Source organism: Odontesthes bonariensis, chromosome 5 (assembly GCF_027942865.1).
Source record: "Odontesthes bonariensis isolate fOdoBon6 chromosome 5, fOdoBon6.hap1, whole genome shotgun sequence".
Taxonomy (NCBI): domain Eukaryota; kingdom Metazoa; phylum Chordata; class Actinopteri; order Atheriniformes; family Atherinopsidae; genus Odontesthes; species Odontesthes bonariensis.
The window spans coordinates 41,120,762-41,142,595 of record NC_134510.1 but is presented as its reverse complement, the minus strand read 5'-3'; the positions used below and the strand labels follow the sequence as shown (position 1 = coordinate 41,142,595).

The window sequence follows — 21,834 nt, the reverse complement described above, 5'->3', positions numbered from 1 at the left end:
CCTGTTCTCTGTCCTTTTTAACACATCTTTTTCTCACTTTCACCCTCTGAGGATGAGGGGTGTGTCCCTGAAAGGGAAGGAAATCAAATGTTGATGAATCTGCTGAGCGAGCGTAACATTCAGCTGGTTCTTTCTGCTCAGAAACTGTTTTATTTTATTTTTTATAGAAAGAAACAACATAAAATATACAGAGAAACATAGAACAAACAGTTGGTCATCTACACATTCAAACAGACATTATGCTGATGATACAAGTCTGTTCATACAGTAATGGCTCAGTCAGCATCTCTTGTGGCCACTAACACAATCCATTTTTCCCAGTATTGCGAACACTTATCGTTCTGTAGACTTAGCAAAAAGCTCGTCCTTTTCATATTCTGAATATTTGTCCCAACATCTGTCCAACATCTGTCTCTGTTAGAGGTGAAGCCTGCAGCCATTTCCGGGTTACAGCTTTCTTGCTGGCTGCTAATAATATTTTTAAAAGATATTTGTCTCGCACCAGTAGATGGGGTGCAATATTGCCGAGATAGATTGTGGAAAAAGAGCGGTGAATTTCATCGCCAAAAATATGTTGGATTACCCGCATGATCTCTTGCCAGTATGGCTGAACAGCAGCTCCAGAGTATATGAAAAGGGTCTGCTAGCTGTTCTCCACAGTTCCTCCAGCAAAAACCTCTGACTGTCTGCACATGTTTTAACTAGGGCTGGGCGAGTTAACTCGTTATTATGGCGTTAACTTGTTAATTATTTAACGCTGATAAATATTTTATCGCGCATTAACGCAGTTTTTATTATTGTAAAAGTCTGTTGAATGCATCACATTCACACAGTTACAGCAAACACCACGAAGCATGGAGGAATAAAATAAAGATACATTACGGTCAGATAAGCCAGCAGGTAACGTCACCGGCCGAGGGGGAGCGCTCCTCCGCGCCGGGCCGCTCTCCTCTCCCGGGCCAGCCGCCTGAAATAAGTTGAGAAAACATCCGCGCCCCCTGCGGCTCCTTCTGGTGTCCGCCAGTGAGCACTCGCATCCCGGCCACCAGCAGACAGGTGACCGCGGCGCTGAGCTGAAGGCGAGCCTCGGTCCCCCGGCAGGCTTCCACATGTTCACTGCGTGGATGGCTTCACCACTTCGCTCATGGACAGAAAAGAAGTGTTTTCTCAACTTATTTCAGGCGGCTGGCCCGGGAGCGGTGAGCGGCCCGGCGCGGTGGAGCAGCTCACACAGGCTGACCTGTTCGTGGCTGTGAAAACCACCGGGAGGTATCACCGGCAGAGACTGGAGCTGCTGCTGGACACCTGGGTCTCCAGAAACGCACCACAGGTGCAGCCAACAACACAACAACTTCATGTGAGATTTTCCTTTCGTAGCCATTGCGCTCGTATGCTCGATACACGATGGCGGATCTTCAACTAATGTAGAGGGTGGGGAGTGGGTGGGGACTCGACAGGTATATGCAAATTCCACTATTGTGACGTCACAATAAGGGAGCCATCCAAATAACTCACAGCAGCATTTTTTTCTTGACACCAAAGTCTTTCTACTGACCTACAGAAAATGGATGGATGGGTTTTTTTCGCGCTTGGAGTGTTTAAAGGAACAGTAGAGACCCAAATATGAACACAAAGACCCGCAACTGCATACTACATACTGCATATTAAATACTGCATACTGCATACTACATACTACATACTTCCATACTACATACTACATACTGCATACTTCCATACTACATACCGCATACTGCATACTACATACTAAATACCACATACTGCATACTGCATACTACATACTACATACTCATCGATCAGACAGTATGCAGAGCGTTTACCCACAATGCATTTTGCTCCTGCCCGAGCCGAAATCAGCCGGCCTGAAGCTGATTTCCCTTAAGCTCTAAACTCTGTAAACTTTAGCAACATTTGAAACATTTTCAGGTGAGAAAGTAGTCGTTTAGATCCCCAACGTGTTGAAAACCTGACAAAATACCGGCTGTTTACAATTTTGTTCCCACGAATTCGGCGCTACTAAAGCTAGCCGCAGTGAGCTAACGCACTTCCGGTTATTTTCACAAAATAAAATACCCGTTGCCTTTTATCATAGGGAAAGCCATTACCATACAATTGGTGCTTTTGTTTTGAAAACAGGAAGTGAACCTACCCTCGTTGTAGCTAGCTTGAAACTGCCGTTTTGACAGGAAATGACGATCGGCGACGTCACGTTACGTTGCATCTTGGGTAGTTTGAGTATGAGTAGTAACCTCATGATGCATACCCAACATTTAGGAGAATCTAGTATGCATCCGGGAACTTCTGCTTACTCAAACTCGCTTACTAACTCAGAAAGTTAGTAGGAGTAGTAGGAGTAGTGTGCGGTTTGGAACACAGCCTGTGTGAAGCTCACGGAGCTAACCGGCGCTACTTCCTATTTTACTTGTTTCAACATAAAAGCACGTATTTCAAAATAAATTGAAAAAAAACCTCCTGCATTAACAGCCAAGATGAATTGTGTTGCTTCTGGGCCGCATGTGGCCCGCGGGCCGCCCTTTGAGCAGCCCTGCCGTAGTTCTTCTTTCTTTTGTGGGAGGAGCCGAGCTTCTCTGGACTGAAACGTTTGTGTGGAACTCAGCTGGTTTCCTCTCTCTGACTCAGAGAGCAGGATGGAGGGCAAAGGACATCCAGGGTTACATAAGATGCTTTCAGCGCGGCGCAGCATCACTGCGGATCCTATTTTTATAACGCCGCCTCGGTTCCACGCTTCAGTTCTAACAGAGGGCCGCCGTGTCCTCTGTGGTGTACTGTCACATTGAAACTGAAACTACAAAAACCACCGAGCGTGCACGTGAGCAACCCAACAACGGTGAGGTCCACATTGGTCTATCCTGGCCTGGGTAATTTAACTCTTCCTGCTCTGGTGAAAGGAGAAGCTGGAGGTAGAGGTGAACTGGGGGTAGTACCACCAGCCTCTGGCTGTGAGCCAGTCAGGCTCTGTCTCTCATGATTTCATCTAAATGTAATGCCTGAGAAGGCATTCATTTAACCTTAACCGTTACTAACAGCAGCTTTTACAATCAGGCAAATGGTGCTAACATGATAGGCAGTGTTTGTTAGTTAGTTACCTGCAGTGTTAGCCGAGGACATGCTAACGTTGCTAACGTTGCTGGGTTCAGATTCACCGACGTTAATCATTCATTCATAGTTATTGCATGTTGGTAGTATTTCCTCCCTTTGGTGAAATATTCACTTTGCAAGTTGCCCTGTTGTCGTCTTTTTTAGGGATGTGGAACCAAACTTTCGAGCATTTGTTCCGCTTGGGCGCCATGTTTACTGTTGGCTGCTGGCTGCGCTGGACTCGCCACGCAACGCTGCGTGGTGACGTCATTCGCGCCCACTGGAATCGATAAGGGAATCGTTTGCAAAAGCACCAAACGATTCCAAGGAATTGAAACACTGGGAACCGGTTTTCCATTCCCATCCCTAGCTCCGAGTGTTTGTGGCTTCTTTCCTTTTGAAAAGAGCCGGTTTAGTTCAACTGGTTCCATGCTGACGCTCACACAGACATTTATCTGATAAATGTAAAAAAAAGCCACAAGTTTACTTCCTTTTAAAAAGGTTTTCAGGGGATTTTCAGAAGGTTTTCAGAAAGCATTTCCAACACAAACACACTTTCAGCTTCACACACATATTTACAAATAACACACAGCTGTGTTTCTGTTGCCATCTGCGGGCTTTCTGATTGGCTGAGGTCTGAGGCCTGACCTCTCGCTCGCTGAGTCATCGTGTTGCTGCTTAGTTTCACTTTAAACTCGCACGGATGAAGTTTATTAGCTCTGAACCCATAGATGTGTATAGAACGGCTCGATGTGTTGCGTCTGAGTTTAGAACGTCCGCACAGGTCGGCCATCTTACCACAGGGTGAGATGTCCGGGAGACAGTCAGACCTGAGGTAACCATGGTTACGCTAAGTGATCTGCTCTGACGCTGTTACTCTTATCTCACAGAAATCTCCACCATTTTACACTGTTTTACATACTAAAAGACCCTGTGCGATATTTTATTTATTCGGTCATCTGTGCAATAATTCACGTCACTACTGTGCAATATCTTTTCTATTTATGGTCAGACTATGTGCATACAATGTGTAATTAACACAAGTGTAGTGCAATATGGGCAATAACTCAACCATAGTGCTATAACTTATTTTATTTAACTCTCTTTACTTTGTATATCTAGTATAGCCTATATTCTTTTTTACACTTTGTTTTAGATTATTCTATATTAATGATATATTATATTAATTATTCTATATTATACTGTATTTAGATTTATAGAGATCCTATGTGTGTGTTTGGAGCTACTGGGGACTTGAATTTCCCTGAGGGAGTCATCCCAAGGGGTAAATAAAGTTGAGTCATGGGGCAAATAAACGTGAAATATTTACGTTTTTATTTTAAAAAATAAATATGGACTTCGTCTGTAGTGTGATAATTAGCTTACTACTTTGATGTTTATAATAACCTAAACGTTTGAGAATTAAGCAAGTTATGTCTTGAATGTTTGAATGTTTCACCATCAACACAATGAGAGAGCTGCCTGTGGTAAGATGGCCGCCGTCTGCGGACGTTCCACTCCGTTGCTATCTAGCCATTCTATTCCTATCTATGGTTCTATACATATCTATGATTCTATACATATCTATGATTCTATACATATCTATGGTTCTATACATATCTATGATTCTATACATATCTATGGTTCTATACATATCTATGATTCTATACATATCTATGGTTCTATACATATCTATGGTTCTATACATATGTATGATTCTATACATATCTATGTCTGAACCATTGAGAAGTTCCACATGGCAGTGGAAGCAGAGCTGTGAGGAGCCGTGGTCTCGGACAGGGAAGTAAATGGGCAGAGAACATGAAGCTGACAGATAAACGCGTGGACACGGCGGTGTTCCACCCGCTGTAGCTCGGTGTGTGACGGCGTCCATCACAGGAAGCCCTGACTGACTCTTTGCTCTCTTTGTTTCCTGCAGTGGAGGCCTGACGGGAGGCATGACGGAAGAGAAATGCCCCCAGCTGGTGGACTACTTCGTGGTGGCGGGCCTGAACCCCGCGGGGCCCTGGAGGCCCCTGGACGAGGAGGGCAAGGCCGCCAGCTGCGCCTCGTCGGCGGCCTCTTCTTCCCCGTCGGCCCGAGCGGCGGAGCCGGTGACGGACCTGGTGGTGATCGCCCGCGGCCTCGGGGAGGAGGTGCCGGAGGGCTTCACCTGCATCGAGAAGACGTTGGGGGGGCACTCGGCCGAGCTGAGCGCCGGCCTCATCAACAACCCGCACCTGTACCTGTGCTACCGGCGAGCCCGGGACAAGCCGCCCATACTGGACCTGGGGTGAGAAACAGCTTCTTCTTCTTCTTCTTCTTCTTCCTGTAGCTGACAGAATCCCACCCGGGTAAAGCTTTCAGCTCATGTGAAGCAAGGCAATTTTATTTATTCAGCACAATTCCTACACAGGGCAATTCAAAGTGCTTCACAGCTACATGAAATCACAAGAAGGCAATAAAACCATTAAAAAGAAAAAATTAAAATAAATAAATAAAAATAAAAAACCCATTAAAATAGTCATTAATTAATTAAAGAGTGCAGATAAAATACTTTCAGGTGTCATATGCACAGCTAAATAGAACTGTTTCCAGCCTGGATTTAAACATTGTCAGAGTTGAGGCCTGTCTCACATCTGCTGGAAGACTGTTCCAGATGTTAGGGGCATAAAACTGAAACTCAGCCTCACCTTGTTTAGTCCTGACTCTGGGCACCAGCAGCAGACCCCTCCCTGGGGCAGGAGACCCCTCCCTGAGGCAGGAGGCCCCTCACTGAGGCAGGAGACCCCTCCCTGGGGCAGGAGGCCCCTCCCTGAGGCAGGAGGCCCCTCACTGAGGCAGGAGACCCCTCCCTGAGGCAGCAGACCCCTCCCTGGGGCAGCAGACCCCTCCCTGGGGCAGGAGGCCCCTCACTGAGGCAGCAGACCCCTCCCTGAGGCAGGAGGCCCCTCACTGAGGCAGCAGACCCCTCCCTGAGGCAGGAGACCCCTCCCTGGGGCAGCAGACCCCTCCCTGGGGCAGCAGACCCCTCCCTGAGGCAGCAGACCCCTCCCTGGGGCAGGAGGCCCCTCCCTGAGGCAGGAGACCCCTCCCTGAGGCAGCAGACCCCTCCCTGGGGCAGGAGGCCCCTCCCTGAGGCAGGAGACCCCTCCCTGGGGCAGGAGACCCCTCCCTGAGGCGGGCAGCAGACCCCTCCCTGAGGCAGCAGACCCCTCCCTGAGGCGGGCAGCAGACCCCTCCCTGAGGCAGCAGACCCCTCCCTGAGGTTCTCAGAGCCCGAGTTGGTTCATATGGCTCTAACATGTCAGAGATGTACTTTGGTGCTTGACCATGAAGAGACTTGTACACAAGCAGAGCTGTTTTAAAGTCTATTCTCTGAGCGACAGGAAGCCAGTGCAGAGACCTGAGCACTGGACTAATATGGTCGTATTTCCTGGTTCTAGTCAGGACTCGAGCAGCAGCGTTCTGGATGTACTGCAGCTGTCTTACAGCCCGTTTAGAGCCCAGTGAGCAGGCCGTTACAGCAGTCTAACCTGCTGGAGACAAACGCATGGATCAGTCTCTCTAAGTCTGCTTTAGACACTATTCCTTTGATTCTGGCAATGTTTTTTAGATGGTAAAAAGCTGCTGATGTTACAGATTTAATGTGGCTGTTAAAGTTCAGGTCTGAGTCCAATATTACCCCGAGATTTCTAACTTGTACTTTCTTCCTACATAATGGATAAATGGCAAGCCGAATGGGACAACTGTGCTGGAAATAAGCTGCATGAAATATGTAATACTGTGAAACATCTCCGTCATTTTCATGTAGACATCATCAAGTTGTCTATACAAGGTGTAGAATTGGACATTCTAGACTCACTCATGTTTTCTGTTAGCTGGAGGTGATCTTTGTGGTAATCCCTTATCAGTTAAGCATATTCCATCTTGCTCTGGCCTTAGGATAAAAAGGCAGCAGTTTTTTAAAGAAGGTACTATAGTAGGTATTTTTAATAAGGTCCCACCTTTAAAGGTTTTAAACTTTTTAAAGTGCATTGATGTGAACAAATTTATCTAATGTATTTATTTATAAATTTCATTGTTGATATTTAGTGTCAAGTGCAATGTATTACCTGTGTTAGCCATGAAATAGCCACAGCTGCTTAACTGGCTTTAAACGAAGACAAACAAACAAACCCCGAGATTTCTAACCTGATAGTTAGATTTTAGAGAGCCCGATAACACTTTCTCTTTCTTTCTGTGGGCCACAGACAATGATTTCAGTCTGAGTTTGGAAGCGCATCAGAGCTGCAGCTTATGTAACGGCAGGATTATGTAACTGTGGCCTCCGTCACGTTCATGTTTCATTCCTCTGATCAGCTCCTGTTGGGGGTGATGAGCTGAAGCTTTGTTGGACATCGGATGAGCGAACAGGAAGCTCTGACATGTCCCCACATCCCTCTCAGCTCAAACAGGAGGGGGGGGGCACTTTAATCCAACATGGCAGCTGGGCCCAGAGGGGCGGAGCCTGGGAACTGAGAGCTTTGACTCCGGTTCAGAGTACGGATGGGAGTTGATAAGATTTTTACGATTCCAATTCCATTTTCGATTCTGCTTAACGATTCGGTTCTTTGTCGGTTCCCTTATCGATTCTCATTTGGAGAAAAAGGACAACAAACCGGTCGATCAGCATCAACTTTGTTTAGTTTAGAAGTAACACGAGTCATGACCTCACAAACCCAACAACGGTGAGGTCCACATTGGTCTATCCTGGCCTGGGTAATTTAACTCTTCCTGCTCTGGTGAAAGGAGAAGCTGGAGGTAGAGGTGAACTGGGGGTAGCACCACCAGCCTCTGGCTCTGAGCCAGTCAGGCTCTGTCTCTCATGATTTCATCTAAATGTAATGCCTGAGAAGGCATTCATTTAACCTTAACCGTTACTAACAGTAGCTTTTACAATCAGGCAAATGGTGCTAACATGATAGGCAGTGTTTGTTAGTTAGTTACCTGCAGTGTTAGCCGAGGACATGCTAACGTTGCTAACGTTGCTGGGTTCAGATTCACCGACGTTAATCATTCATTCATAGTTATTGCATGTTGGTAGTATTTCCTCCCTTTGGTGAAATATCCACTTTACAAGTTGCCCTGTTGTCGTCTTTTTTAGGGATGTGGAAGCAAACTTTCGAGCGTTTGTTCCGCTTGGGCGCCATGTTTACTGTTGGCTGCTGGCTGCGCTGGACTCGCCACGCAACGCTGCGTGGTGACGTCATTCGCGCCCACTGGAATCGATAAGGGAATCGTTTGCAAAAATCACCAAACGATTCCAAGGAATTGAAACACTGGGAACCGGTTCTCAACAAGAACCAGTTTTCGATTTCCATCCCTTGTTCTGAGTTCTGGGGAAACGGACCGATGAGCTCTTTGAGATCAGCCTGAGCTGAAGGCCGATAAAGAGAGGCTAGAACACGAGCTCTGATCAGAAGGCCATCGATCCCCCGACCGCAGCGGTGTGGATCCACTGAAACAGTTTCATGGGTTTGATTGGACGCACGGCAGCCCGGGTGTGATGATGGAGAAAAAAACAAGTCAAAGATCCGGCTGAGATTCTTCAGCGATTTAACTTCCAAAGTTTTATCGATGTAAAACATCTCGAGTCTCTGTCTTTAGAAACTAAAGACCAAGTCCGGAACCTCGGCGTGCTGATAGACTCAGACCTGACCTTCAACTATCATATCAAACCAGTCACCAAATCAGCCTTTTATCAACTTAAGAACATATCCAGAATTAAGGGTTTCATGTCCCAAACAGATCAGGAGAAGCTGATTCATGCTTTCATCTCCAGCAGACTGGACTACTGTAACGGTCTTCTGACTGGACTCCCCCAAAAGAGTCTCAAACAGCTGCAGCTCATTCAGAACGCTGCAGCCCGAGTTTTAACCAGAACAAAGAGATCACATCACATCACCCCAGTTCTCAGGTCTTTACATCGATACGTCAGATACAGAATAGATTATAAAGTTCTGCTGCTCGTCTACAAATCACAGAATGGTTTAGGTCCAGAATACATGAATGACATGCTGGAAGAGTATAAACCCAGCAGAGCTCTGAGATCTGCTGACTCAGGTCAGATAGTGGAGCCCAGAGTTCAGACTGGACCCGGTGAAGCAGCTTTTAGCCGTTATGCTGCTCACATCTGGAACAAACTACCAGCAGCTTTTAGCGTTTATGCTGCTCACAACTGGAACAAACTACCAGCAGCTTTTAGCCGTTATGCTGCACACAACTGGAACAAACTACCAGCAGCTTTTAGCCGTTATGCTGCACACAACTGGAACAAACTACCAGCAGCTTTTAGCCGTTATGCTGCACACAACTGGAACAAACTACCAGCAGCTTTTAGCCGTTATGCTGCACACAGCTGGAACAAACTACCAGCAGCTTTTAGCCGTTATGCTGCACACAGCTGGAACAAACTACCAGCAGCTTTTAGCTGTTATGCTGCACACAGCTGGAACAAACTACCAGCAGCTTTTAGCTGTTATGTTGCTCACAACTGGAACAAACTACCAGCAGCTTTTAGCTGTTATGCTGCTCACAACTGGAACAAACTACCAGCAGAACTGAAATCAGCCCCAACTGTAAGCTCTTTTACATCCAGGTTAAAAACATTTCTCTTTCCGTGTGCGTATGGTTGAGTTTATATCTTTCTTTTCCCCTCTTCTTTGAATGCTGCTCTTTTAAATGCCTTGTCTTTATGTAAAGCACATTGAGTTGCCTGTGGTATGAAATGCGCTGTATAAATAAAGATGCCTTGCCTAAAAAGAAAGCCGACGTGTGGTTAAAGTGTCGCCTGATATCAGAGATGGGGACTCGAGTCGCTGTGACTTGGACTCAAGTCGAATTGAGTCGCTGTTTTGATGACTTGTGACTTGACTTGACAAAAAAATGAAAAGACTCGAGACTCGACTCGGACTTGGAAGTTAAAGACTCGGGACTTGACTTGAGACACAATGACTTGAGTGTTATTCAGTTCATGTTTTCAGTTTGAATATAAAATTAATAATTAAGCTAATATTATCCTGTTAGCCTAGTCGGTAGTTAGCTAACGTTAGCTTGATATGATACGGGGTGGACAGGTTGGACACATTGGCCAATGATGTTTACTGACAGTTACTTATATCTTTGTGTTTTCACTTTATTAAGATCAGATTCTGCAGGTAAAACTGCAATAATAAGGTGACTCGACTTTGACTCGACTTGCCCAAGAAAAAATTACTTGGGACTTGAAAGCTAAGACTTGGGACTTACTTGAGACTTGAAAGCTAAGACTTGAGACCTACTTGAGACTTGAAAGCTAAGACTTGAGACTTACTTGGGACTTGAAAGCTAAGACTTGGGACTTACTTGAGACTTGAAAGCTAAGACTTGAGACCTACTTGAGACTTGAAAGCTAAGACTTGAGACTTACTTGAGACTTGAAAGCTAAGACTTGAGACCTACTTGAGACTTGAAAGCTAAGACTTGGGACTTACTTGAGACTTGAAAGCTAAGACTTGAGACTTACTTGAGACTTGAAAGCTAAGACTTCAGACTTACTTGAGACTTGAAAGCTAAGACTTGAGACCTACTTGAGACTTGAAAGCTAAGACTTGGGACTTACTTGAGACTTGCACATGTGTGACTTGGTCCCATCTCTGCCTGATATGGGTTTAAAGCAGCCGGCGTCCCTCAGAGATTAATCTGGTGACCGCTGGTTGTCTGTGGCCTCTTCTCCCCGCAGGGTTCTGTATGAGGGGAAGGACCAGCTGAAGCAGGGCTGGTACGTCATAGAGACCACGCCCTACAGCCGCTCGGCCAGCCTGAGCTCGGGCGGCGCCCCCACGGCTCACCGGGTGTTCCTGACGTACCGCCGGGCCTTGGACTCGCAGGGCCTCCACACGCTGGGCGTCACCGACATCGCCCTGCTGCTGCCCAGCAAGGGAGAGGTGGCGCCGCACACCTTCTGTCGGGTCGACAAGAACCTCAACACCGGCATGGTGAGTACTGACCGCGTCCAGGAGGATCGGAGCTCTGGACTTACAGTGACATAACCGACTGACTAACTGCTGACTGATGGTTCTGTTTGTGTTGGTGTGTGTTTCCAGTGGGGTCCAGCTCTGTACGTGTGCTACAAGAGAGCCGTGGCCAAAGCCAACGCCCTGGTGTTTGAAGCCAGTGAGTATCTGCCCGCCCCCAAACACGAGTAATGGGACATAACCCCTACCCTTACCCTAACCCTGACCTTACCTTACCCTGACCGTTACCCTACCCTAACCCTGACCCTGACCATTACCCTGACCTTACCCTAACCCTGACCCTGACCCTACCCTAACCCTGACCCTGACCCTTACCCTAACCCTAACCCTGACCCTAACCCTAACCCTGACCTTACCCTGACCGTTACCCTGACCTTACCCTGACCTTACCCTGACCTTACCCTGACCGTTACCCTAACCTAACCCTGACCCTACCCTAACCCTCACCCTGACCCTAACCCTGACCTTACCCTGACCGTTACCCTGACCTTACCCTGACCTTACCCTGACCGTTACCCTAACCTAACCCTGACCCTACCCTAACCCTGACCCTGACCCTAACCCTGACCGTTACCCTGACCTTACCCTGACCGTTACCCTGACCTTACCCTGACCGTTACCCTGACCTTACCCTGACCTTCACCTGACCGTTACCCTGACCTTACCCTGACCGTTACCCTGACCTTACCCTGACCTTCACCTGACCGTTACCCTGACCTTACCCTGACCGTTACCCTGACCTTACCCTGACCTTACCCTGACCTTCACCTGACCGTTACCCTGACCTTACCCTGACCGTTACCCTGACCTTACCCTGACCGTTACCCTGACCTTACCCTGACCTTACCCTGACCTTACCCTGACCCTAACCCTGACCGTTACCCTGACCTTACCCTGACCGTTACCCTAACCTTACCCTAACCTAACCCTGACCTTACCCCGACCGTTACCCTAACCTTACCCTAACCTAACCCTGACCCTACCCTAACCCTGACCCTGACCGTTACCCTAACCTTACCCTAACCTAACCCTGACCTTACCCTGACCGTTACCCTAACCTTACCCTAACCTAACCCTGACCATTACTCTGACCTTACCCTGACCGTTACCCTAACCTTACCCTAACCTAACCCTGACCTTACCCTGACCGTTACCCTAACCTTACCCTAACCTAACCCTGACCCTACCTTAACCTTGACCCTGACCGTTACCCTAACCTTACCCTAACCTAACCCTGACCATTACTCTGACCTTACCCTGACCGTTACCCTAACCTTACCCTAACCTAACCCTGACCATTACTCTGACCTTACCCTGACCGTTACCCTAACCTTACCCTAACCTAACCCTGACCCTACCCTAACCCTGACCCTGACCATTACCCTGACCTAACCCTGACCCTACCCTAACCCTACCCTGACCCTTACCCTGACCTTGACCCTAACCCTAACCCTGACCCCAACCCTAACCTTTACCCTAACCCTGACCCTACCCCAACCCTAACCCTGACCCTGACCCTACCCTAACCCTAACCCTGACCCTACCCCAACCCCAACCCTAACCCTGACCCTGACCCCAACCCTAATCTTTACCCTAACCCTGACCCTACCCTAACCCTAACCCTGACCCTACCCCAACCCTAACCCTAACCCTGACCCTGACCCTACCCTAACCCTAACCCTGACCCTACCCTGACCCTGATCCTGACCTTGTCCCTACCCTTACCCTGTCCCTACCCTTTGGGCTGAAGCAACATATCAGTGACCCTAAAGGCAAGGAAGAGAAAAAGTGTCCTGAAACCGATGGTTTAGTTTAATCGGATCAGAGGCGGAGGCGGGGAAGGGAGACGCTTCACTTCGGGATGGAATTCCTCTGTGTGAACGCCACGCTCTGATCCTTCATCGCGTACGGCGGCAGGTGATCCAATCAGACGGCAGATGATCCAATCAGGTGGCAGGTGATCCAATCAGGTGGCAGGTGATCCAATCAGACGGCAGGTGATCCAATCAGGTGGCAGGTGATCCAATCAGACAGCAGGTGATCCAATCAGGTGGCAGGTGATCCAATCAGACGCCAGGTGATCCAATCAGACGCCAGGTGATCCAATCAGACGGCAGATCATCTGTAAATCCAGATGTTGAAACATGGAATAACGTTTGTATGCGGAGCAGAAAGTGCTGTGATGCTCCCGCCCATGACTGCGCTGTTTCCAGAGAGCTGAGAGTTTAAACTGCAGCATGAATGTTGCCCAGATGCTGCCACAGCTGGATGAAGCCACGCTTCACTGATGGGATTCTCGACGTGAGGGAAAGTAAGACCGAAGTACCCAAAGTTCAGGATGTTTCCTATCAATGCAAACGATCAGGAGGATGCCCGGGCTATGATCAGAGCTGATCCTCTTACATCTGTAGATAAACTCATTTAATGATTAGTTTTAAACGGTTATTTATCAGCTGATGTCTGCTCTGAACTGATTTAGAGACCTGGAGGAGCTCCAGCTCTGAGTTTCATTAGAAACCATCGTTCAGTCTGTGAAACCTCTCCTGTTTCTGTGCTGCAGGTCTGATCAGCCGCTACCCGGAGCAGGACCTGGAGGCGTTTCCTCTGCCCGAGTCGGTGCCCGTCTTCTGCCTGCCCATGGGCGTCACCGTGGAGAGCTGGCCGCTCAACACCAAGTACCAGCTGCCCGTCTTCTCCACCTTCGTCCTCACCTCCGCCTCCGGGGACAAGGTGGTGTAAACGAGTCCTGTTCAAAAAATACATTTTAGTCTCTCAGGCAGCTTTAACCTACCAAACAATTAGAAATAATCATTTTAAATGGTTTGTCGATCAGAACTTCTTTATTTATCGGGTTACTGCTTGTCAGTAAGATCAATTGCACCTTTAGGAAGGACGGGGAGGCTCCATGCAAACGGGGAGCTGGTGTAATAAAAGAGGCCCCAGAACTGAACCCTGAGGAACGCCACATGCTGAGATTACTTAGGAATAAAAAGCAGTTTCTGTCTTCTAAAGAGTATTTAAACCAGTTTAGTGCTGTGGCAGAACATGGGCGTCAATCGGGTATAGCAGCTGCCACACCAGGGGAAAATGTAAATATTTGTTTTTCTTTTTTTCTTTAAAAAAAAAAAGAATTTATGGAATTACTCTGTGTCTATTATTTAATACATATAAATGAACTACAAATGAAATTCTGAACAACACAATCAATTGATCTAAGTATAATCTTCCCTTTGGAAATGTGGCTATGTGAGTGAGACTGCACACAGATAAGCTACATAGCACACTTTTTTAATTTTATTTAATTTAATTTAATTTTCTCTTTTGTTGGCCTGTGGGTGGTCAGGGTGGGTTGGGGGTTGACAGAATTGTTGCTGCTACTGGTTGTATTTATACTTTTATTCTGTCCCAACAATGTCTGTCTTGTTATGTTTAAAATGTTCAATAGACAAAGTTAAAAAAAAAGAAAAGAAAAAAAGAAATGGAAGCTCAGCCCGGGCGCTCTGCAGGCTGATGAACGCTGCTTCTCCCCGCAGGTTTACGGAGCCGCCATCCAGTTCTACGAGGCGTTCTCCAGGGAGCTGCTGTCGGAGCGGCAGAGCGTCCGGCTCGGCCTGCTCAGCGTGGTGGACCGGCGGCCCATCACCAACCGCAGCCTGCAGGTGAAGAAGAGCATCTGCGTGCTTTCCCACTGGCCCTTCTTCACCGTCTTCCAGAAGTTCCTCACCTTCGTCTACAGATACTCCATCTCCGGGCCGCACGTCCTGCCGCTCGAGAAGTCTGTGCACAACTTCCTTTCCTTCTGTTTGTTTCACTCGCCTTAAGTTCTGATGCATGAATGTGTCGAGCCGTGTCTTTGTTCCTGTGGAAACTTCTGATTTAATGCTTTCACCTGATATGATTTTAAACGACATCAGAACTGAAGGTTTTTCCTTTCTGCAGACACATCTCCAGCTTCATGCACAACGTCCCGTTTCCTTCCCCCCAGCGACCTCGCATCCTCGTTCAGGTACAGACTCAAACCTGCGCTCAGCTAGCATGTTAAAGGTTAAAGGTCACCCCGAGGTCAGAAACCCAAGAGCTACATCTCAGACTCTGTAGGCCTCAGTTAGCATGTTAAAGGTTAAAGGTCACCCCAAGGTCAGAAACCCAAGAGCTACATCTCAGACTCTGCAGACCTCAGTTAGCATGTTAAAGGTTAAAGGTCACCCCGAGGTCAGAAACCCAAGAGCTACATCTCAGACTCTGCAGACCTCAGTTAGCATGTTAAAGGTTAAAGGTCACCCGAGGTCAGAAACCCAAGAGCTACATCTCAGACTCTGCGGGCCTCAGTCAGCATGTTAAAGGTTAAAGGTCACCCCAAGGTCAGAAACCCAAGAGCTACATCTCAGACTCTGCGGGCCTCAGCTAGCATGTTAAAGGTTAAAGGTCACCCGAGGTCAGAAACCCAAGAGCTACATCCCAGACTCTGCAGGCCTCAATTAGCATGTTAAAAGTTAAAGGTCACCCCAAGGTCAGAAACCCAAGAGCTACATCTCAGACTCTGCAGGCCTCAGTTAGCATGTTAAAGGTTAAAGGTCACCCCAAGGTCAGAAACCCAAGAGCTACATCTCAGACTCTGTAGGCCTCAGTTAGCATGTTAAAGGTTAAAGGTCACCCGAGGTCAGAAACCCAAGAGCTACATCTCAGACTCTGCAGGCCTCAGTTAGCATGTTAAAGGTTAAAGGTCACCCCAAGGTCAGAAACCCAAGAGCTACATCTCAGACTCTGCAGGCCTCAGTTAGCATGTTAAAGGTTAAAGGTCACCCCAAGGTCAGAAACCCAAGAGCTACATCTCAGACTCTGTAGGCCTCAGTTAGCATGTTAAAGGTTAAAGGTCACCCGAGGTCAGAAACCCAAGAGCTACATCTCAGACTCTGCAGGCCTCAGTTAGCATGTTAAAGGTTAAAGGTCACCCCAAGGTCAGAAACCCAAGAGCTACATCTCAGACTCTGCGGGCCTCAGCTAGCATGTTAAAGGTTAAAGGTCACCCGAGGTCAGAAACCCAAGAGCTACATCCCAGACTCTGCAGGCCTCAGTTAGCATGTTAAAGGTTAAAGGTCACCCCAAGGTCAGAAACCCAAGAGCTACATCTCAGACTCTGCAGGCCTCAGTTAGCATGTTAAAGGTTAAAGGTCACCCCAAGGTCAGAAACCCAAGAGCTACATCTCAGACTCTGCAGGCCTCAGTTAGCATGTTAAAGGTTAAAGGTCACCCCAAGGTCAGAAACCCAAGAGCTACATCTCAGACTCTGCGGGCCTCAGCTAGCATGTTAAAGGTTAAAGGTCACCCCAAGGTCAGAAACCCAAGAGCTACATCTCAGACTCTGCGGGCCTCAGTCAGCATGTTAAAGGTTAAAGGTCACCCCAAGGTCAGAAACCCAAGAGCTACATCTCAGACTCTGCGGGCCTCAGCTAGCATGTTAAAGGTTAAAGGTCACCCCAAGGTCAGAAACCCAAGAGCTACATCTAAGACTCTGCGGGCCTCAGTTAGCATGTTAAAGGTTAAAGGTCACCCCGAGGTCAGAAACCCAAGAGCTACATCTCAGACTCTGCGGGCCTCAGTTAGCATGTTAAAGGTTAAAGGTCACCCCAAGGTCAGAAACCCAAGAGCTACATCTCAGACTCTGCAGGCCTCAGTTAGCATGTTAAAGGTTAAAGGTCAGAAACCTGTTCAGGGGGGCTGAAGTGTGTTCATGTGTTGCAGCTCTCGCCGTATGACAACCTGCTGCTCTGCCAGCCGGTCTCCTCCCCCCTCCCACTCAGGTGAGTTCACTGCTGCAGTCACACACACACACACACACACACACACACAGGTTGTGTGGGGTTAGTATTTAAACTGTCTCTCTGTGTGTGTGTGTGTGTGTGTGTGCACGTGTGTGTGTCAGTGGTGCGAGCTTCCTGAAGCTGCTGCAGAACCTCGGACCAGAGAACGCCTGCACGCTGCTGCTCGCCGTCCTCACCGAACACAAGCTGCTGCTGCACTCGCTGCGGCCCGACGTCCTGACCTCCGTCAGCGAGGCCCTCGTCTCTGTAAGAACACACTCACGTGCACACACACGTGCACACATACGTGCACACACACACACGGAGCTCACTGTTTCTATTTCTGTTGACATACATTTGTGAATCTTATCGTGCGCATTTGTGAATCTTATCCTGCGCATTTGTGAATCTTATCCTGCGCATTTGTGAATCTTATCCTGCGCATTTGTGAATCTTGTCCTGCGCATTTTTTAATCTTATCCTACGCATTTGTGAATCTTGTCCTGCGCATTTTTTAATCTTATCCTGCGCATTTGTGAATCTTGTCCTGCGCATTTTTTAATCTTATCCTACGCATTTGTGAATCTTATCCTGCACATTTGTGAATCTTATCCTGCGCATTTGTGAATCTTATCCTACGCATTTATGAATCTTATCCTGCGCATTTATGAATCTTATCCTGCGCATTTATGAATCTTATCCTGCGCATTTATGAATCTCATCCTGCTTATTTGTGAATCTTATCCTGCGCATTTGTGAATCTTATCCTGCGCATTTATGAATCTTATCCTACGCATTTGTGAATCTTATCCTGCGCATTTGTGAATCTTATCCTGCTTATTTGTGAATCTTATCCTGCGCATTTGTGAATCTTATCCTGCGCATTTGTGAATCTTATCCTGCACATTTGTGAATCTTATCCTGCACATTTGTGAATCTTATCCTGCGCATTTATGAATCTTATCCTACGCATTTGTGAATTTTATCCTGCGCATTTGTGAATCTTATCCTGCGCATTTATGAATCTTATCCTACGCATTTGTGAATCTTATCCTGCGCATTTATGAATCTTATCCTGCGCATTTATGAATCTTTTCCGACGCATTTGTGAATCTTATCCTGCGCATTTTTTAATCTTATCCTACGCATTTATGAATCTTATCCTGCGCATTTTTTAATCTTTTCCGACGCATTTTTTAATCTTATCCTGCACATTTGTGAATCTTATCCTACGCATTTGTGAATCTTATCCTGCGCATTTGTGAATCTTATCCTGCGAATTTGTGAATCTTATCCTACGCATTTGTGAATCTTATCCTGCGAATTTGTGAATCTTATCCTACGCATTTGTGAATCTTATCCTGCGCATTTGTGAATCTTATCCTGCGAATTTGTGAATCTTATCCTACGCATTTGTGAATCTTATCCTGCGAATTTGTGAATCTTATCCTGCGCATTTGTGAATCTTATCCTGCTTATTTGTGAATCTTATCCTGCGCATTTGTGAATCTTATCCTGCGCATTTGTGAATCTTATCCCACGCATTTGTGAATCTTATCCTGCTTATTTGTGAATCTTATCCTGCGCATTTGTGAATCTTATCCTGCTTATTTGTGAATCTTATCCTGTGCATTTGTGAATCTTATCCCACGCATTTGTGAATCTTATCCTGCGCATTTGTGAATCTTATCCTGCGCATTTATGAATCTTATCCTGCGAATTTGTGAATCTTATCCTGCGAATTTGTGAATCTTATCCTGCTCATTTATGAATCTTATCCTGCTTATTTGTGAATCTTATCCTACGCATTTGTGAATCTTATCCTGCGCATTTGTGAATCTTATCCTGCGCATTTATGAATCTTATCCTGTGCATTTGTGAATCTTATCCCACGCATTTGTGAATCTTATCCCACGCATTTGTGAATCTTATCCCACGCATTTGTGAATCTTATCCCACGCATTTGTGAATCTTATCCTACGCATTTGTGAATCTTATCCTGCGCATTTGTGAATCTTATCCTGCGCATTTATGAATCTTATCCTGCGCATTTATGAATCTTATCCTGCGCATTTGTGAATCTTATCCTACGCATTTGTGAATCTTATCCTGCGCATTTATGAATCTTATCCTGCGCATTTGTGAATCTTATCCTACGCATTTGTGAATCTTATCCTGCGCATTTGTGAATCTTATCCTGCGCATTTGTGAATCTTATCCCACGCATTTGTGAATCTTATCCTGCGAATTTGTGAATCTTATCCTGCTCATTTATGAATCTTATCCTGCGCATTTGTGAATCTTATCCTGCGCATTTGTGAATCTTATCCTGCGCATTTGTGAATCTTATCCTGCGAATTTGTGAATCTTATCCTGCTCATTTATGAATCTTATCCTGCGCATTTATGAATCTTATCCTGCGCATTTGTGAATCTTATCCTGCGAATTTGTGAATCTTATCCTGCGCATTTGTGAATCTTATCCTACGCATTTGTGAATCTTATCCTGCGCATTTGTGAATCTTATCCTGTGCATTTGTGAATCTTATCCCACGCATTTGTGAATCTTATCCCACGCATTTGTGAATCTTATCCTACGCATTTGTGAATCTTATCCTACGCATTTGTGAATCTTATCCTACGCATTTGTGAATCTTATCCTGCGCATTTATGAATCTTATCCTACGCATTTGTGAATCTTATCCTACGCATTTGTGAATCTTATCCTACGCATTTATGAATCTTATCCTGCGCATTTATGAATCTTATCCTACGCATTTGTGAATCTTATCCTACGCATTTGTGAATCTTATCCTGCGCATTTGTGAATCTTATCCTGCTCATTTATGAATCTTATCCTGCGCATTTGTGAATCTTATCCTGCGCATTTGTGAATCTTATCCTGCGCATTTGTGAATCTTATCCTGCGAATTTGTGAATCTTATCCTGCTCATTTATGAATCTTATCCTGCGCATTTATGAATCTTATCCTGCGCATTTGTGAATCTTATCCTGCGAATTTGTGAATCTTATCCTGCACATTTTTGAATATTGAACTGATTTAGCTCCAAAGGAAACACACACAAAATGTTTCTGGTGCTGCTGAGATGAAACCCACGAGCAGCTGACTCTCTCTCTGTGTGCAGATGACCTTCCCTCTGCGCTGGATCTGTCCCTACATCCCTCTGTGTCCACTGCAGATGGCCGACGTGCTGCTGGCGCCCATGCCTTTCATCGTGGGCGTGCACTCCAGCTACTTCGACCTGTACGACCCCCCCGCCGAGGTGGTCTGCGTCGACCTGGACACCAACACCATCTTCCAGTGAGCCTGAAATAAAAAGGTCTGAAATAAAAACCTGAGCTGAGCTCCCGAACCTCACCGCACTCCATCTTCTTCTTCTGTCTCAGGTCGGAGGATAAGAAGCCGTTGTCGTGGCGATCGTTACCCAGGAAACCGGGAAAGACTCTGTTCAACACCCTCACTAACCTCCACAGGACCCTGGAGAAGAGTGAGTGCCTCCTAAGAGCCTTAAAGGGACAGTTCTCCTCTTTAAAGGGACAGTTCTCCTCTTTAAAGGGACAGTTCGCCTCTTTAAAGGGACAGTTCTCCTCTTTAAAGGGACAGTTCGCCTCTTTAAAGGGACAGTTCTCCTCTTTAAAGGGACAGTTCGCCTCTTTAAAGGGACAGTTCGCCTCTTTAAAGGGACAGTTCGCCTCTTTAAAGGGACAGTTCTCCTCTTTAAAGGGACAGTTCGCCTCTTTAAAGGGACAGTTCTCCTCTTTAAAGGGACAGTTCGCCTCTTTAAAGGGACAGTTCTCCTCTTTAAAGGGACAGTTCGCCTTATTAAAGGGACAGTTCTCCTCTTTAAAGGGACAGTTCTCCTCTTTAAAGGGACAGTTCGCCTCTTTAAAGGGACAGTTCTCCTCTTTAAAGGGACAGTTCGCCTTATTAAAGGGACAGTTCTCCTCTTTAAAGGGACAGTTCTCCTCTTTAAAGGGACAGTTCGCCTCTTTAAAGGGACAGTTCGCCTCGTTAAAGGGATAGTTCGCCTTATTAAAGGGACAGTTCGCCTCTTTAAGGGGACAGTTCTCCTCTTTAAAGGGACAGTTCTCCTCTTTAAAGGGACAGTTCTCCTCTTTAAAGGGACAGTTCGCCTCTTTAAGGGGACAGTTCGCCTCTTTAAAGGGACAGTTCTCCTCTTTAAAGGGACAGTTCGCCTCTTTAAAGGGACAGTTCTCCTCTTTAAAGGGACAGTTCTCCTCTTTAAAGGGACAGTTCGCCTCTTTAAAGGGACAGTTCTCCTCTTTAAAGGGACAGTTCGCCTCTTTAAAGGGACAGTTCGCCTCTTTAAAGGGACAGTTCTCCTCTTTAAAGGGACAGTTCGCCTCTTTAAAGGGACAGTTCTCCTCTTTAAAGGGACAGTTCGCCTCTTTAAAGGGACAGTTCGCCTCTTTAAAGGGACAGTTCTCCTCTTTAAAGGGACAGTTCGCCTCTTTAAAGGGATAGTTCGCCTCTTTAAAGGGACAGTTCGCCTCTTTAAAGGGACAGTTCTCCTCTTTAAAGGGACAGTTCGCCTCTTTAAAGGGACAGTTCGCCTCGTTAAAGGGATAGTTCGCCTTATTAAAGGGACAGTTCGCCTCTTTAAAGGGTAAGTTCGCCTCGTTAAAGGGACAGTTCGCCTCTTTAAAGGGACAGTTCGCCTCTTTAAGGGGACAGTTCGCCTCTTTAAGGGGACAGTTCGCCTCTTTAAAGGGACAGTTCTCCTCTTTAAAGGGACAGTTCTCCTCTTTAAAGGGACAGTTCTCCTCTTTAAAGGGACAGTTCGCCTCTTTAAAGGGACAGTTCGCCTTATTAAAGGG

General features: G+C 46.6%; 1 protein-coding gene across 3 annotated transcripts in view; it reads left to right on the top strand.

Moving 5' to 3' along the window:
• Positions 1 to 21,834, top strand: part of dennd4b (DENN/MADD domain containing 4B) — a 72,270-nt gene that overhangs the window by 17,399 nt on the left and 33,037 nt on the right. For all 3 annotated transcript variants that reach the window (XR_012769835.1, XM_075466396.1, XM_075466397.1), the window contains exons 2-11: positions 5,057 to 5,410; positions 10,880 to 11,135; positions 11,244 to 11,313; positions 13,735 to 13,904; positions 14,708 to 14,949; positions 15,114 to 15,180; positions 16,917 to 16,975; positions 17,098 to 17,242; positions 20,121 to 20,296; positions 20,383 to 20,483. Coding sequence is in view for 2 of the 3 variants with exons in the window: in XM_075466396.1 (XP_075322511.1) it covers positions 5,076 to 5,410; positions 10,880 to 11,135; positions 11,244 to 11,313; positions 13,735 to 13,904; positions 14,708 to 14,949; positions 15,114 to 15,180; positions 16,917 to 16,975; positions 17,098 to 17,242; positions 20,121 to 20,296; positions 20,383 to 20,483 (1,621 nt within the window). In the remaining variant the exon portion in view is untranslated. The remainder of the gene's footprint in view (positions 1 to 5,056; positions 5,411 to 10,879; positions 11,136 to 11,243; positions 11,314 to 13,734; positions 13,905 to 14,707; positions 14,950 to 15,113; positions 15,181 to 16,916; positions 16,976 to 17,097; positions 17,243 to 20,120; positions 20,297 to 20,382; positions 20,484 to 21,834) is intronic.